The sequence below is a fragment of the Sitodiplosis mosellana genome, unplaced genomic scaffold (genome assembly GCF_009176505.1).
Source record: "Sitodiplosis mosellana isolate CC-2019 unplaced genomic scaffold, AAFC_SMos_1.0 Smas_scaffold_5759, whole genome shotgun sequence".
In the NCBI taxonomy this organism is placed as follows: domain Eukaryota; kingdom Metazoa; phylum Arthropoda; class Insecta; order Diptera; family Cecidomyiidae; genus Sitodiplosis; species Sitodiplosis mosellana.
This window is the reverse complement of record NW_022601001.1, coordinates 35,125-52,690: the sequence shown is the minus strand read 5'-3', so window position 1 is coordinate 52,690 and position 17,566 is coordinate 35,125. Positions and strand designations below refer to the sequence as shown.

At 34.5% G+C, this 17,566-nt stretch overlaps 2 protein-coding genes and 1 pseudogene across 2 annotated transcripts; 1 reads left to right on the top strand and 2 right to left on the bottom strand.

Annotated features, from left to right (window-relative positions):
* Nucleotides 1-11,127: 11,127 nt before the first annotated feature.
* LOC129572941 (uncharacterized) lies at nucleotides 11,128-12,515 on the bottom strand (annotated as a pseudogene).
* Nucleotides 12,516-13,461: 946 nt separating this feature from the next.
* LOC129572940 (uncharacterized oxidoreductase TM_0325-like) lies at nucleotides 13,462-14,355 on the bottom strand. The gene is made up of 2 exons (XM_055453058.1): nucleotides 14,325-14,355; nucleotides 13,462-14,015 (listed from the first exon to the last, which is right to left on the bottom strand). The coding sequence occupies exons 1-2, from the start codon at nucleotides 14,353-14,355 to the stop codon at nucleotides 13,462-13,464; spliced, it is 585 nt and encodes a 194-aa protein (XP_055309033.1).
* Nucleotides 14,356-15,257: 902 nt separating this feature from the next.
* LOC129572936 (S-phase kinase-associated protein 1-like) lies at nucleotides 15,258-15,749 on the top strand. Its single transcript, XM_055453054.1, has one exon. It carries the CDS (start codon nucleotides 15,258-15,260, stop codon nucleotides 15,747-15,749), a length of 492 nt encoding a protein of 163 aa, XP_055309029.1.
* The last annotated feature ends 1,817 nt before the right edge of the window (nucleotides 15,750-17,566 follow it).

Genomic DNA, 17,566 nt, shown 5'->3' with positions numbered 1-17,566 from the left:
CTACAAGCTATTTTAATAATAGATGTCGCTATAATATTGAGTGTGTATGCAAAGGTCTTGAGGAGAACTAAAAAGTTGCCACAGATACTATTGCTCTACTTCGAGTCGTTGAGAAGTTATAGGACTTCAAAAACTTTGCAAAAAAATTATAAAAAATCGAAAAAAATTGAAAAATTCCAATATAAAACCTCTATTTATGCTCAAATATGTTCAATTGCATTGAAATTTCTCGAAAAATGCCATGAAAAATGAAAAAAAAAATTGTGAAAAATTTAAAAAATCGGAAAAAATCCAAAAAATAGGTAAATTCCTGACGGTTTTTGGATCAAATCATCATTAATTGTCCTAATTCATTCCATTCTATCAATAAATCCCCCAAAAAATGCAAGAAAACGAAAAAAAAATTTAAAGTTCAGACTTTAATTATAATTAAAGTCCGGACTTTAACGAAAAATCTCAAAAAAATCCAAAAAAATAATGAAACCTTCGGATGTTTTGATGCAAAACATCATTATTGGGCCCAACAATTTTCATGCCGACGAAACATTTCAAAAATATCCACTAACAAAAATTTTGACTTTGGACTTTAATTAAAGTGTGAGCACTTTGAATCAGCATTAGTACAAAGTTATTTTTTTCGAGGAATATTGGAAATTTACTCACACAGAATCTCTTATGAATTTTAGACATCTACGTACCATGGAAAATGTGAATTTTGAATGTGGTGCTTCGTATTTTCACGAAAATAATAAGAGATAATGAGCTAGTGTGTTCATTAACTTGACCAATTCTGTAACATTTCATTATCTCTTATCAATTTCGCGAAAAATACAAAAAAAAAACATTCAAAATTCACATTCTTCAAGGTACGTTTCTATTGAAGCGACGATTCATGTTGCGCTTCAGTTCAAACACTTGTGAATTCCCATTTTTATTCTGAGCAACACAAGTGATCTCAACATTTTGTATACTAAAATAAGAATTGGTTTCAAGACTTTTTTTTAACCTGTCAACCAAATATCATTCATTTTTCTACCATTCAAATAAATTACTATTGATTAATATCAATGAAATCAGTTTATTTTTATTCTAGAATTTCAGATCTCTTTTCTTCTTCATTCTCGATTTTCGCCCATTTTTCTGTTTTCGCCCCTTGGTTACTTTTCATGCACTAATTTAAAATTCAAAATTTGAATTTAAAAACAGATAGAAATCAAAGTACGTTTGAATCAGCTGTTTGAAGGTTTGTCTACAAACACCATTCGGATGACACAATGTTAGTGCGGCATGAGTGGTTAGAAGCAGTAAAATGAATGAAGTTTGCGTCTTGAAGATGGATCCGACGGAATTATTTCGTAATCATAAGTCAAATCAGCATTATTATTACTCACAATCGCCGAATGTTTCATCAATCGAAATGATAAAATGAAAACAGGTTCCAAATTGGCATATTGGCATTCACTTGCAGCAACAGGTTACATTCAGAGCAGCACCAACACAGATATAACAGCTCAGCAGTAATGTTCAGAGCCGAATTCTACATGTCGTTTGGTGAACGCTCCACAAATATTCGATAAAAATATTCAAGTGGATATAAATATTTGTTAGCGTGCTCTGACTTGCATTGTTAATATTTCACTCCGAATGATTGATTCACCGCATATTTTCCACCACTCAAATCAAACCTCTTTTGATGAAAAATCAATTGATGAAATCGAAATATGACAATATTTCAAAAACAGCTCAGTTTGATATCAAAGTTTTTCATAATAACGCATTCACTCCATTTTTATAGTTCAAATTTTAATTTGTCTACGCATTTGTAATCGAATGATTCAGGTAAAATTAATCGAACCACAAAAAAGCCACGATTTATGTATCCAACTTCTTTTCACTAAAGAAATGATTAAATAATAATGAAATGAATTAAGTTATACCGAAGGAATCCATGTAATTTTCATTAAATACCAATTTGTCTCCATGGCATAATTTAAGGAAATTTCAGAACTACCCGAAGTTTGCCAAATTTGCGGGGGCTTGAAAAGAGCAATTATTTAAATTAAATATATAAAAAGAGTTACATTCGTGATGCCATACTTTTTCGCACTGTACTTTTTTTCATTGCTTTGAACGAAAAAACATATTTTCAGTGAAAAATCGGTAAAAATTCTAGTCGAATTTTCGAAAATTTCGTATAGAAGTTACCTGTAAATTGGTTCCGATTAGCTTCAATCTTTCTGATATTTTGTTTTTGGCAAAAAAAAATGGATGTACAGTTACCTCCTATACAAAAATGTTTTCAAAGAAATTTCGACAAAAAATGCATAGCTGCGCAACAGGTACACTCTGTGGTCACGTTTGACGTTTATTTTGCCATGTTTTTATTTTTTACAACAACAAATCACACACATTCTGTGTAGTTCGGTACACTATACACAGAAATTCCAGATGGCGCCAGTTGTATTACATCGCTAGTTGCGCAGCTATGAAAAGTTGAGACCTAAAAACTAAACTCGCGCATACGCGATCAACATAACACTTTCAGAATCTTTTTTTTGCCAAAAAAATGAAACCTTAGAAAGTTTGAAGCCACTAGGAATTGATTTACGGGTACCTCCCATGCAAAATTGTCATTTTTGGAGGTTTTTCTTAAGGGAAGTACCCCAGGGTCAAATCAAAAATGGCTCAATTTCGAACTTGAACTAAGTTTTTCGGATACAAAACTTCGAGAAATTCCAAATTTTGGATTATCTCATTCGATTTTTGAGTTACGCCAACGACAACGGCACACGAACGGAAAAGTGTCTCAAAAATGTGTTTTCTACGCGTTTCATGAGTTTTTATGATGATCTAAGACAATTTTACGAGAAAAAAAATTCGGGGCATGTTCCTATACTTTCCCTTTACACTATGTGTACGGTAATGATAAGTAAAGTTATACCAAAAATCAATCAATGAGAATTCACATATTCGATAGCGCGTGAAACCTATTGTCTGTATGTGTACAGTTTGGTAGCTCTAAAATCATGACTGTTTTCAGCGTGTAGTTCAAATTTTCTTTGTTTTTCTTTATATTCTTTCTTCATTTCCTTCGATTTTGGAACTGCCCAAATCGCGATTCAGAGCTGCCCGTTTTAATTTCAGAATTGCCCGTTTGAGCCTGAACTGCCCGCTAAATTATGCCGTGTTTGTCTCTACATTTCGTTCACCCCAAAAAGAATAAATTCCCACCATACTTTGGCAAGTGTATTTCAATCAAATGTCCAAAATTATTCTACAATTTAAAAGAAGCCTCATCAACACCAAAATGAAGTCAACGTGCAGTTTAATTTTCAGATTTTCAATGCTTTTATCTCCTTCTACATCTCTATTATTTTTTGCATCATCTTACTATAGCCATGAAAAGTCTTCTCGCAAACAAAATGCATTTGTAACTCTTTTACTATTTAAAAAAGCTCTACAGCTTGCCCCCCGCCACTATAATTTATGATGTAATTGAATAGATTGATGTTTGACCCCAAACCACTGAGATCAACTGATATTCTACACCATAAATATTCTTGCTGTTAACTGATTAACCAAAATCGTATCTACGATATGAATTATGGATAAATCAACATTGATCGTCCAAACTTTTGTCTTTTGAACCATCGCTACATAGGAGAAAGGATTTCTTTTATTCAAACAAGAAAGAAACTTGCAACAAATTTCTTCGAAAAAATAAACGGAAAGAAATTCTTTGCGAAACCATGGCCATGTTGGCCATTTTTTGGCATTTCAGTTCAACCAATTGGGCCAATGAAAAATAAAGTGTTTCCAAAGTAGTAAGTAGAAGGTTGCATTCCGAGCAGCTTCAACTTCACCTCAAAACAACAACAATCTGTCAAGCCCACTGTTTACTAATTACAAAGGCGTGCACTTTGTACAGTCGTTAGTCGTTTGTCAGTCTCATAGTTGATCTCATCAGCTCATCACTCTTTGGCTTTTTCTGAGTTTTCATTAAAGTTTTATTGCGAATCGAGTTTTGATAAGATATTTTGCTTTTTAACGCTTCGTTCAAACATTTATTAGTGAAATTTTGTGCATTTTTTACAGTAAAAATACCAAACAGACGGAATGAACGACCAAGAGCCGGAAGCCAGTGCACCGAAAAGACCAAAATTATCCCTCGAAGATGAGTCGGACGAAAATCAATTGCCAATTGCTGGTCCATCGAATGAGCAGTCACCGCCGAAAATATTCAAGTTGGACATCGATTGCATGGACGAAATATTCGAGTATTTGTCACTGAAAGATCTGGACTCATTTGCCCAAACGTGCAAAGCGATGCACAAAGTGGCTGGTGAATATTTCAAGCAGAACTATACATCTACTTGTTTAGAAATGAAAGACTATAAACCCAGCATGTTTGTATTTCTTGGAGGAGATTTACCGTCGGCAGGAATATTTGATCCAATGGTTAAAGAAATCTATTTGACAGGATACAATTCGGAAAGGCCTCTCCTTTATATTGCCTTGAATCCCGATGAATTTGGAGCAACCAACAGCATTATATTCAAAAACATTGTAGTAAACGAACAAATGATAAAAACGTTGAACGGAATTTTCCCCAAACTAGAATCGGTGTATATTGACGAGGTTGATGTCGATGTCAAAGTAAACTTATACAAAGCAATGTTGAAAAAATGTACGAATCTAAAATGTCTTACAATGTGGAATTCAAGTGTCAGAACAACTTTATGGATGCACCAAAAGTATCCGAAACTCGAACATTTCGGGCTGCTGCCGGTTCGTTCAATAGAAGGCTTGAAGATCTTTTTGCAGAACAATCCAAACCTTCAAAGTTTTTTAGTTTATGCAGAAGACATTTGGGTGCATAGACACGAAATTATGCATTTTCGCATGCAGTTCGATTCATTGAAGGTTGTCATCTATATGCGACACATTTCGTCTGCGCCATTTTGTAAACTATTGAATCAACTTTATGAACAGAAATTTTACAGACGCTTGCATCTAGAAATACATATCCAATCGGGAGATCAAATAACGACTGACGATAGTTTTTATGCTGGATTGGCTTCATTTGATGGCCTAGAGACGTTGGATATTGAATATGTAAGATATTTGCTTTGTTTGCCCGATTTGCGTGATTTGAAAGAGCTGAGAGTAACAAGAGGAATAGAATCATCGGAACTGAAATTGATTCCAAAGAAATTTGCGAACCTTCAACGACTCTACATACAAACAGCAACTGATGAACATATTTTGTCGATCATACAAGGACTACCAAAGCTGAAGGTGCTCGCATTTGATAATAGCCAATACAAACATATTAGACAGAACATTCTGAAATTGCGAACACTGAACACTGAACGCAAAAAAATGTTCGAGGCACAAAAGGTGACAATCTATGTTTCGGATGAGGTTTTCTTGAGAACGAAGTGGAGCATCGCCAACGGAGACACCAACTTAAAAATGATTGAAATGAAACGATTGGCATCGTTATCACATGATCAATCGAATATTTTTCAATAAAGATCAAGTGATCTCAACATTTTGTACAATTAAACAACGATTTGAAATATTAAGCATTATCACTGTAATCCCATTTGGGGATATTCAATAACGCCACAAAGAAAAAGTTTAAGCAAATAGACTCTTGATAGAGGGATATTAACTCGATACATTTATTTAGAACAAATCGAATTGTCGAATGAATTGAAATTCTATTCGGACAATGTATCACAAACCACAACGAAGATGAATAATAAAACCAAAAATGAATTGAATATTGAAGTTTCTTTGCGAATAGCAGTTTATTTACGAAATTGACTGAGAATCCAAATCGTTATTTTCTTCGATATAGTGAATTTGACTGGGGACATATATTCATAAGGAACGACTCCAAAAAAAAGGGAAAAGAAAAAACTCCCGTGGATTGAATCATCGTATTCTAGGACTGGTGCATACAATAGTTTTCTCAAACAAATACCTTGAATAAGCAATAATCACTCGGACCCACACATATAAAACTTCAAGCTTCCTGTCGCATCAACATTTTTATCTTTCTGTTTATGTTCTGTCCACAATGCGGACTCCACAGTCCACGATTTAGTTTCAAACAGTTTAACAGCTATTGAACGAGTGGATTGATTAGGGGCTAGTGAACATGAAAAGCATTTTGGAATAATCATAAATATATTGCCAGAATAACAAGAAGACAGCCAATGACATCTCTAAACTAACTCAGTGAAACATTGAATATTTCGAGCAACTTTTTTCAACCGTATGTGGTTTGACAGATATAATCAACTTTACGGCGATACTGGCAGCTTCTCTGTGCAGTTGTGCACACACCATAGACCGAGAGTACGAAATTCATAGTATTTTGACAAAATCATCGAGTAACCATTGCAAAACATCAATGTATATTAGCTAGTGTGTAGCTATAGCTCACAGTGAAGCTGTAAGTGTCGCCGTAAAGTTGATTATATTCTACTTTAAGCCACACACGATTGAAACAAGTTGCCCGAAATATGCATTCATTCAATGAGTTGGTTTAGAGATGGCATTGACTATAATGTGGCAGAAGACTTACATTTAAAATGTATTGTGGCAATCTCATTATGGGAATAATATTTGTTCTTAATTTTTATTTGCTCTGGTTAAGACATTCTCACGTTAATATGGTTAAAAACAATTAAGAATCAAAAGAAGACTTTATTTTCAGCATGTGTTCAGAATTCGCTAGCATGGGGCGTTTAGTATTATGCGCTGCATATTTTTCATTTGTTTGTTTTGTTAAATTAAGTCATAATGTGAACGGATGCGTTTTATATTGTGTGATCTGGCGTTGTTGTGTTCGATGAAACAATATAAGTGATTGTTGAATGAGACACTGATCTAGGGGAATCAATCACTTTCCAAATGGTGTGAATTTTATGAATATTTCTGAATCTTTTGCTCTTTGAAATTCAAGATGGCGACAGAACTGTCAAATGGGATGCATTTGATTCACTCAGATTCACAACATTTGTCCGTATTCATCACGATTGATTTTCAGTTCAATGGTGAATCTGTGTGAATCTTTTGGTTTTAAATGTATGTATAAGAGTTTGTTTGAATTTGAAAAAAGGCATGAAACATACAAGCTGCATTGAATGATAAATTCCCCTAGACACTGATTTGAATAATCCGTTTGAAGGTTTGTTTACATACACCATTAGGATCGCACAATGTGAGTGTATTTCATGTGCGAAAGCAGAAGTTGACGGATGAATAAAGATTTTTTTTTCAGCATAGTGAAGATGCATCTAGCGAAATGTTTTTTAAACCAAGTTCATAATTACATGATATTTCCTGAAAATCTCATCAATTTAGCTAATCAAATATAAAGTATTTCCAAAGTGGTAAATATTTGAATTCGTTTGAAGCAACAGATTGCGTTCAGGCAACTTTCACAGCGTCAACTTCACCCCAAAACAACAACAATCTGTCAAGTCCATTGTTTACTAAATACAAAAGCATGTATATTGTGAATAGTTTATAACGAATTTCAGATTCCAATAAGTTGTTGACTATGAGATAATACATTACGGCATATGAAATTCGAAAATGAAGCCTCAAAAACGTATTTGAAACTAAATATGCAAAGGAATTTTTATCAAGTTTTTATATTTTAAAAAAATAACGTAATGACGAAAATTTAATGAAAACTCAACTAGACCAAGAGCCGTACAAACAACTTTTTTTCTTGTGCACTGCAGAAATTCATAAAATTAACATCTTTCCACAATACTCTAACACAAATGTACCACTTGTTTCAATGAAATTGGGCGGATCGCTTTATTCACGGCTTTATTCGCGCTACGCGAAAAAGTATACTTTTTTCGCACCAGTATCGCACTGTATATAGTGTGACATTTTATATGCAGGAAAACTCACTGTATATAGTGGCTGCCCGACGGCACACGAACGGAACAGTGTCTCAAAAAGTGGTTTTCTACGCGTTTCATGAGTTTTTATGATGATCTAAGCTAATTTTGCGAAAAAAGTTTTCGGGACCAATTCCTATACTTTCCCTTGACACGTTGTGTACGGAAGAGTAAAATTTGTTTGTAAACAAACGAATGAACACAGTCGAAACAATTGCTGTTTAACAGGTGAAATTGGTGATAATTATTATGGAAGGAAGAAAAGGTAGTATTTAATTGTCTTTTTAACCCCATAGAAAGCGAGAGAGCGCGCGCGCCGAGCCTTTCTATGGGGTTAAAAAATTCTCACTGCATATAAAATGTCACACTATATACAGTGAACTTTGAATATTCACTGTATATAAAATGAGACACTATATACAGTGAACTTTTGTTACGTTAACTGTATATAGTGTCTCATTTTATATGCAGGAAAACTCACTGTATATAGTGGCTGCCTGTGCCGTCACTGTCGTTGTCGTCGTTGGTGTTTGTTAACACGATAACTCAAAAAATAATTGAGATTTTGTATGGGAGGTACCTGTAAATCGACTCCGATTGGCTTCAAACTTTCTGAGGTTTCATTTTTTGGGAGAAAAATAAGATTCTAAAAGTTTGAAACCAATCGGAATCGATTTTCGGGTACCTCCCATACAAATTTTTGGAAATTTTGACTAAAATTACCGATTTTTGGACAATTTTGTATGGGAGGTACCCGTTAATCGATTCCGATTGGCTTCAAACTTTCCGAGGTTTTATTTTTTGGACAAAAAATAAGATTCTGAAGTTTTATGTTGATCGCATTTGCGGAAGTTTGATTTTTTGTCCTCAATTTTTGTCGAAATTTTCTTGGAAAAAATTAAGGGCCAAAAACCAAACTTCTGCAAATGCGATCAAGATGAAACTTTCAGGATCTTATTTTTTCTCCAAAAAATGAAACCTCAGAAAGTTTAAAGCCAATAAGAATCGGTTTGCGTGTACCTCCCCTACAAAATTGTCGAAGTTTTAGTTAAAGTGACCGATTTTTCACCTTATTTTTATTACACTGTAGTAACATTTTACACTTTTGAAATGTACGGTTCAACACATGAAAGTCAGATTTTAGTTGCTGGCGAGCCCAGATAAACCTCATATTTCGTTTTGATAAGTTGGTGGATTCAGTGGAAAAAAAATGTTTTTCAAATTTTTTATCACTGATGTTAGAAAAATGGTCGAAAATGGCCACTTACGATGTTTTTGTCTTCGACAACTACCTTTTTTTCGTCAAAAAAAATATGGGTCTCGGAACACTTAAATACCGGTTTTCCTACAAATTTGCTCTAAAATCGACATTTCTTCATAAAACTATCGATCGGTTGAAAGATTGACAAAAAATCACATTTATGGCATAGAAAACCCTCGTACAATGACCTGCAATGGGTCTATATCCACACTATTTTTGACGTAGAATTAATTTCTAGTATCATTTTATACATTTTTTATGGTTTTAGTTTCGAAATATACGATTGTTTCAAAACAAATGAGCGAATGACGCTTATGAGCTTCGGTTCCATGGCTAAATCACACTATAGAGCCAACGATTTCTACCTTTGACACCTTTGGACTTCTAGTATGATCCCCCATGAACATTTTGATTACCGACATGACCAAGTCGAGTGATGTTTTCACATATTTCTAGCCTTATAATCGACTGATTCGACTTCAACTCTCAAAAAATCGACTTTTCTTCGAAAAATCCTCAAATATACACTTTTCATGGTAAGTGTCTTGGCGGAAAATTATTTTTTCTCGAAAATAATGGGAGTCTTCTCTGTCAAAAACTTTGAAAAATGCATATTTAGGGTACCTCCCGAACGAAAGTTACGTTTTTCATGGCAAATTATCATTTTTTGTTCGAGAGGTACCTCATAAAATCATTTTTCAAAGTTTTTGACAGAGAAGACTCCCATTATTTTCGAGAAAAAATAACTTTTTTCGACCATTTTTCTAACATCAGTGATAAAAAATTTGAAAAACATTTTTTTTCCACTGAATCCACCAACTTATCAAAACGAAATATGAGGTTTATCTGGGCTCGCCAGTAACTAAAATCTGACTTTCATGTGTTGAACCGTACATTTTTTCGTTACTACAGTGTTATTATATTTTTACTGCCTTTATTTCAAGAAAATTCACAAAAAATAACCAAAAGTACATACGGACAACGCAGGCCAACGGTACGGAAAATTTCGGGATTACCAATGTAATTCTTTTTATTTTATTTTTAAGTTAGTTAGATCCGAATGAAGATTTAATACAAATTTCTGCGATACTGGTGCGAAAAAAGTATACTTTTTCGCGTAGCCCGAATAAAGCCGTGAATAAAGCGATCCGCCCAATTTCATTGAAACAAGTGGTACATTTGTGTTAGAGTATTGTGGGAAGATGTTAATTTTATGAATTTCTGCAGTGCACAAGAAAAAAAGTTGTTTGTACGGTGGGCTCTTGGTCTAAACTTATTGTCATTGCCACAATGTTGTTCTTTTTGCCGTTTTTGTGTTGCAAATCAAGAAAATTCAAAGGGAATGTATTATTTTATTCGCATGACCACAAGTGGCCAAGCGACCAATAGTTTGGACAGCATTAAAGTAAAACATAATTTCTATAGTTAACAGATATTTCACGATTCACTTTCAAGCGTCTCTAGTAAAATGAACTTGAGGTTTATCACCTCAAAGTATATAGTATTTTCTAAAATCTGAACACCATAGTTCCAATGCATTTAGCGCCATATCTGAAGAGTTTTGCAGAAATTCGGCGATGCATTTGCGTATATCAGTCAAATGCAACAACCCTCCGTTTGATTCCATATATCGTAGCAGCGAATTCACTAGTGAATGTAGATGAACGCATGAACGCACCATGCGTTAAAATGCATTTGCTGTGCTAAACAGTGGTCGAAAGTTGAAACAAAAAAAGAAATAATCATAGGCCGTGTGATATTTTATATAGATTTTATAGCGTAAATTCAGAGTTAATCAAGCTGATTGATTCAATTATTTGGTGCTATTGCATCGATTGATTTTTCCAGATGGATGGACTTATGTCATTGAACAATCAATCAAATGTGCTTAATAGATCCTTCAATTATAAAAATAAATTATTCTAAAAGAATTCAATTAACTTTATTGAAATATCCAAGTCGAATAACGTCCGCAATCATGTCATTCAATCGAGACTCATATTCTGAAAGTGCCCTCTCATTTAAGCCACTAGTAAAAGCTAATGGTTTTCTTTCTTCAGGTGTTTTACCGGACGATTCAGTCAAGTTAACTACCACTTCGTCTGGTTCCGCCAATGAAGTTTCTAGCAGAAGTGGCCCTTGCAACAATACAAATTTGCCACATCTTTCCATTTCCGATGTTAAATTTTGAAATTTGAACAAATCATCTGGGTTGCTCCCTAGCAATTTGACGGTGTTCGATAGTGAATCGTAATAAATTTTCAATAAATTGTCGTATTCTTTGTCTCGAAGCGTCTTATCGGTGGAAGTGAAGATGTTGAAAAGAAGATCTATTGCCGGTGAGCCATATACGAGTGCTTGTCAATCCAAAATACGAATATCCTCAGCGACACCCTATGTAAAGAAAATAATTTAGTAATTTCACGAAAGGATTTCAACATCGATACAACAGCTAAGGTTAAACTTACGCTATTGTTAAACTTGTACAGAGTATTATTATTCCAAAGATCACCTAAAATAACAAAAGATTATTATCCTTATTGCTCAAAACGATAAATACCAAACGAAAAAGACGAATAATTACCATGGCAAATGACTCCGAAATAAGAGGCCGACTTTTCGTTGAGGCAATCGTCCAAAAGTTCCCAGAAATGCTGCCTTATTTCACGCATAACATTTTTATGATTTTCATTTTTTGCGTATGCAATAGCTTGATCATACGATTTTATGTACATTTCTCGAACGGTTTCACTTCGGAAAAATTTGTCAGTGAATTTTTCAAATTTAGCAAATTCTTCTGGCTGTTGATCCTTCAATGCAATCGAGATGCCATGAAATTTTCCTATTTCACACATTGCCAGCCAAACATTTTCGATTGGTGATGGTTTTGCTTTGTTCCACATTTTGAAGTCTTGCAGACGAAGGTCTTCCATAATAATTGCATAGTGACCATTTTCAGGGTCAACTGTTGCTCCGTAAAATTTTGGATATGCTGCGAATTGATCAACTCTTGATAAATTCCTTTCGTCTTGGAATTTTGCAAAAATTGGCATCACTTCGCTATAAAAAGCAGCTTCACGGTCAAAAACAACATTCGAAATTAGATCTTCTTGACGTTTCATACTTAACGGCGCCATTTTGCATACAAGCTCCAATTTTTTGTCAGATTCCACTATTGTTATGCTGAACAATTCACTCAAAAATCCATCACCAAGCTGCGAACCTGGTTTCACTTCCAATGAATAATCAACGAAGTGATTTTCTTTGGCGATCCGTTCCAGATTCACTTGAATAAACTTTGGCAAGACGGTTTCACTCATTTTGACTCAACAAATTGCAAAGTTCCTTTTAATTATAACTTAAATTTATGTTTCTTTATTCCTAGAGCAAAAAATGTGTTGTTGCTTACGGTTTTTGATTTCGACTGACTTGAAGAACGCAACAACCGTATGGTACTACTTACTTAAAATATTTGTAAGCAAGTGAGGGGTAATAAAATGGGACTTATTTTCCTTTGAATCCTTTTCAGCCTAAACATACAGCCGACGACGTATCTCAATTAGTTACCAGACAGAGTGAACAGGTTAGACAGGATTGACTATTATTTCTCACATGTAGATCAATAAATATAGATGGGATATTAACCATGTACGTTTTCTTAATCAAATATTTGAAGAGGAAATTGTTATTTAAGTGCCAGTAGATTACTTATTTAAACCTCATTACATTCAGCCAGAGCTTGGCGGTGTTAAATAAAATAAATAAATAAAAATAAAATAAACTATGTTCATCACCAATGTAAGACCATTTATTTTTGTATGTTTTCATTTTTGTCTTTATTGTTGAAAACATTTTTTTACAATTTGTATGTATAATTTGCTCAAATCTTAGTTTAATTCGATGAGATACGTATTATTAAAAAAATATGTGTCGGTATATGACAAGAGTAAAAGAGTCTGGTTACAAACTGTCTCTAGATTAATTTTATTATGTTTGAAAAACTGTTTTGCTTGAATTTTATTTTCATACATTTGGAATATATTCAATATCCAAAAAGACGGATAAACTGCTATGATAGAGTTTTTTCTGATGTCTTCTTGAAAATTAGATGAAAAAAATTACTCTCCAATGAGTAGAGCACTACCATCCACAGGGAAGAGAACGCCAGTTATAAATGAAGCGTGTCGCCGATCAAGAATTCAATTACGGCCGATGTATCATCGCATTCACCGATTCTCTGAAGTGGATGACGTTTTTTGTAACTATTCACATAGTTTTCAGTTTGTTGTGCCGTGAATTGATGGCACCTGGATTGATTGCATTCATACGAATACCTTTCGAAGCCAAATCCAATGCTGCGTTTTTTGTTAACTGATTAACGGCAGCCTTTGAAATAGAATGTCCAAATGAATTCACTTTTGTACGGAGACCGGCAATACTTGAAACGTTTGAAATGTTTCCGTTCGTTTTTTCCAGATGTGGTACTGCCAACTTCCTTAGATGAACAATGCTGCATACATTCGTATTCATAATGCGATCAAAGTCCTCAAGTTCAATATTGTCGGCAGTGTCACATGTAATTTCAGCCGCATTATTTACTAAAACATCCAATGAACCGAAATGATCGATTGTCTCTTGAATTATGCGTTCAGCATCCATTGTCACATCGGCTACAATAATCAACGGCTTCGGTGCGTTGTCTTTTATTATTTCACTACTAACGTCATTCAAACGCCCTTCATTACGACCAACTAAAACGATGCGTCCGCCTTTTTTCGCCAAATGTATTGCTGCGTGAGCTCCAATCCCAGTACAAGCCCCTGTTGTAGACGGAATATTGGAATAAAATTAGTAAATCGAAAAACAATTGAAACATTTTTCATTTGAAATAACTAAATCAAAATAAGCAAACTAAAAGTACAGACCATTTTATTTTTTTTATTTTATTTTTATTAAACACCGCCAAGCTCTGGCTGAATATAATGTGGGTTTTGATTGAGGTTTGGCAGGAAAAGAGTGCAAGACTGTTACATATTTAAAATAATAAACAATTTGTAGCAATAGGTTTCGATTATTTGTTACATCAGGCAAAAATTGAAAAAAACAAGTTTACAATTTTTTTTTCATACAGTATTTTGTGTGACCACTGACCAATCTCATTGGTGTTATCGCCACATCGAAATTCGCGCTCCTTATCACTTAATTTGTATTATGTGATAAATACGAGTGACGTCAGCAATAGCTCGGGAATCAATTCAAATGAAACACACGAAAAAATATTCGAGAAACGAAACAATGTGATTAGATCCATTTTAATGAAACAATGCAGAAGGATTCGTTCAAAATGAAACTGAACACAAACAAATCTATCAAAAAGAAACAGCGCAAAGTGAAATACTTTAAACGGAACATGCTAGGCTTCAATTTTATGGAATTCTTTTCCATGTTCCACTTGAACGGATTTCTTGATTTTTATTTCGTATCCATAGATTGAACGCAAAAAGCATCGTTCTCATTCCAACAGCCTCTCACTTTCAATCGCTTAAGCCCTAAGAATATTTTGGTTTGATTTTCTTCACTCTAAGTGTAGCAAACACGGTATCGTTAGAATAGAAAAAACCCATTGGTGTTACCCGAAAGGAAAGGATTATATTATTTTCAAACAATGTCATAGTTACGATTACCAATGAGTGGTGTAGTTCACGGTAAAGGATAGCGTTGATTCTAATGAGGGTAATTAGTGAGCTTCTGTGTCCATCGGACAATACCAACCGAATCATCGGTGCTTGTGAAACAGGATAAAAGAAGCATGATCATTCCTACATTTCATCATTCTGACTGTCTTCTTCGTAAGAGTAACAAGTTACCAGCCGAAAGAGTTCAAACAAATTGATTTCAAACAGATTTATTTTCTTCAGTGCACGCTAAACGAAACTATATTCAAAAGTAAGTATGACAATTTTTCGTGTTATTTTGGATTGATGAGAAAAAAGCGTTTCTTTCTTCAACTTTTTTTTCTGAAAAAATAATAATAAAATGTGTTCGTTTTTGTGTCCATCCAGATGGCCATTATTAAGTTGAAATCATCAGACGGAGAGTACTTTGAAACCGATGTTCAAGTGGCCAAGTGCTCAGGCACCATCAAAACCATGTTGGAAGATTGTGGGCTGGACGATGAAGGCGAAGAAGGCGTTGTACCGTTGCCCAAAGTAAACTCCAACATTTTAAAACGCGTTCTGCAATGGGCCAACCACCACAAGGACGATCCAATTCCAACCGACGATGATAAAACGAAAGAAAAAGGCACCGACGACATTTCACCGTGGGACGCTGATTTTCTAAATGTCGACCAAAGCACTTTGTTCCAGATCATTGAGGCCGCCAACTACTTGGACACCAAAGGATTGATGAATGCTGCGTGCAAAACGGTTGCAAACATGATAAAAGGCAAAACACCCAAGGGAATCCAGGAGAAATTCGACATTGGGAACGACCGTACCCCGGAAGAAGAGGAAAAGATTCGCCTGGAAGACGAATGGTGTGAAGAAAAATAAATAAACAGATATGATAAAATTAATACTCAACCATTGTCAATAGGATTTTGTATTCTCGTATTGAAATTTAATAAAAGTACGAAAGAAAAACCACAAAACGAACTGCTTTCTTCTTATTTTTGGCTTTTTAAATTACAGCTACTAGCTGGAATGAACCAGAAAACGGGAATCAAATTGAAATAAAATGCCTTACATCCGTAAGGTGAACTTTTCTACACGATTCGAAATGAAATATTTCTACAATTTCAAACATAGCAAATTTTTTACCGTATTTTTTGCGTACAGCATACAGTGTACCACCACCCTACTACATTAAAATAACGCTAGATTTCGCGTTTTTTTGGAGTTCGAAAATAGAAATGAAAAACGGATTTTTATGGGGTCAAAAAGTCTGGGGCGATCCCAATACTTTTCTTACACGACATGGTCGTTAGTTAGAAAATCAGACTTTTACTTGTTGTTCGTGTATTTTGTTCGTTTTTTCTGCTACAAAATACGTTTTTCCTTTCAATTTTATGGAGACTTGGAGAGAGTTATATCGAAAATATCAAAGCTGTCGAATTGCATAGCCTACTATACTGTAACATGTTCGAAAAAAAAAACGATCAAATTCTTGCCATTTTCGCCTTGAAATCGAAATTTCGTCACGAAAAAATGAGATTGGAGATTTAAAAAGTACTTGAAAAAGTTTCCGAACAACTATGTCCTGCAAGCTCAGTCGGCAAATAAACCTTCAAGTGACTTTCGAATTCATTCTATAACGAAATATTCCGAAAAACTGCAGGTGGTCGATGCTTCAGTCGAATTGATTGCAATCACTGAGCTTTGATCTACACGTTCATTAGATTGATCGATAATGTCATACGTAGTCAAATGTGCTGGCCGAACGTTTGTTTGTCGCTGGAATTTCGCGAATGAATTTTTTGTTGGCTCGTTGTTAAGATGGTGAAAGTAAAGTCCAGTTTGGTATGAATATCGAATCTGCATCGGTTTCCGATCTTTCCTCTCGTGTTGGCCATTCATTTGGGTCTGTAAATGTTAAATCGAAGAGCTTTATTAGGGGATATGTGCCGAAATAGTAAAAATACTCAGTGTGTTATTGGATTTGCATGAATTTGCTCATTAATTTCAATTCAATTTAACTGTACTTATCATTTGAATTCTGCATATTTCGTAATTCTTTAACTATCTCCGTCATGCGTGCACAAACGGTCGAATCTTTGGTCAAGTTGAGTGCAATATTTATACTTTCAGCTGCGCTGGCCCATCAAAAAATTCGGATATTAAATCCACACATGTTGCTGGTGGAAAAATTGTTTTGTTTGAAAGTGTAGAACTGAAATTAATCGTGTAGAAAAGTTCACCTTACGGATGTAGGGCATTTTATTCTTCGTTGTTTTCTCAGCTGATTTCAAATTCATTGAAATCCGAAAATACTTCAATTTGTCACTGCGGCTATGTGATGATATCAAAAAGAGGTCATCAAACAAGGAAGTACGGTTAGATACATCATTTTTGTGAGCTCACAGTTTGATTGACGTCATTAATCATTATTAAGATTTCTGCATGCGATTTAATTTACATGTTCCAAAAAAATCACAAGATTCATAAGACGCGTGAATTTTTCAATCGTATCTGGTAAAATGACTCGGAATTCTCTCATTCCCAACAATTCAACGTTCCATCTGTTCCGAGTACGAAAATAATTACGAAATGCCGATGACGTTGTGATAGTTGTTGGTGACTTTAATCTGACAAACGTTGAGTGGATAAATGACGATGAGGATAGCAATGTGCTTGTTCCCTCTAATTTCCAC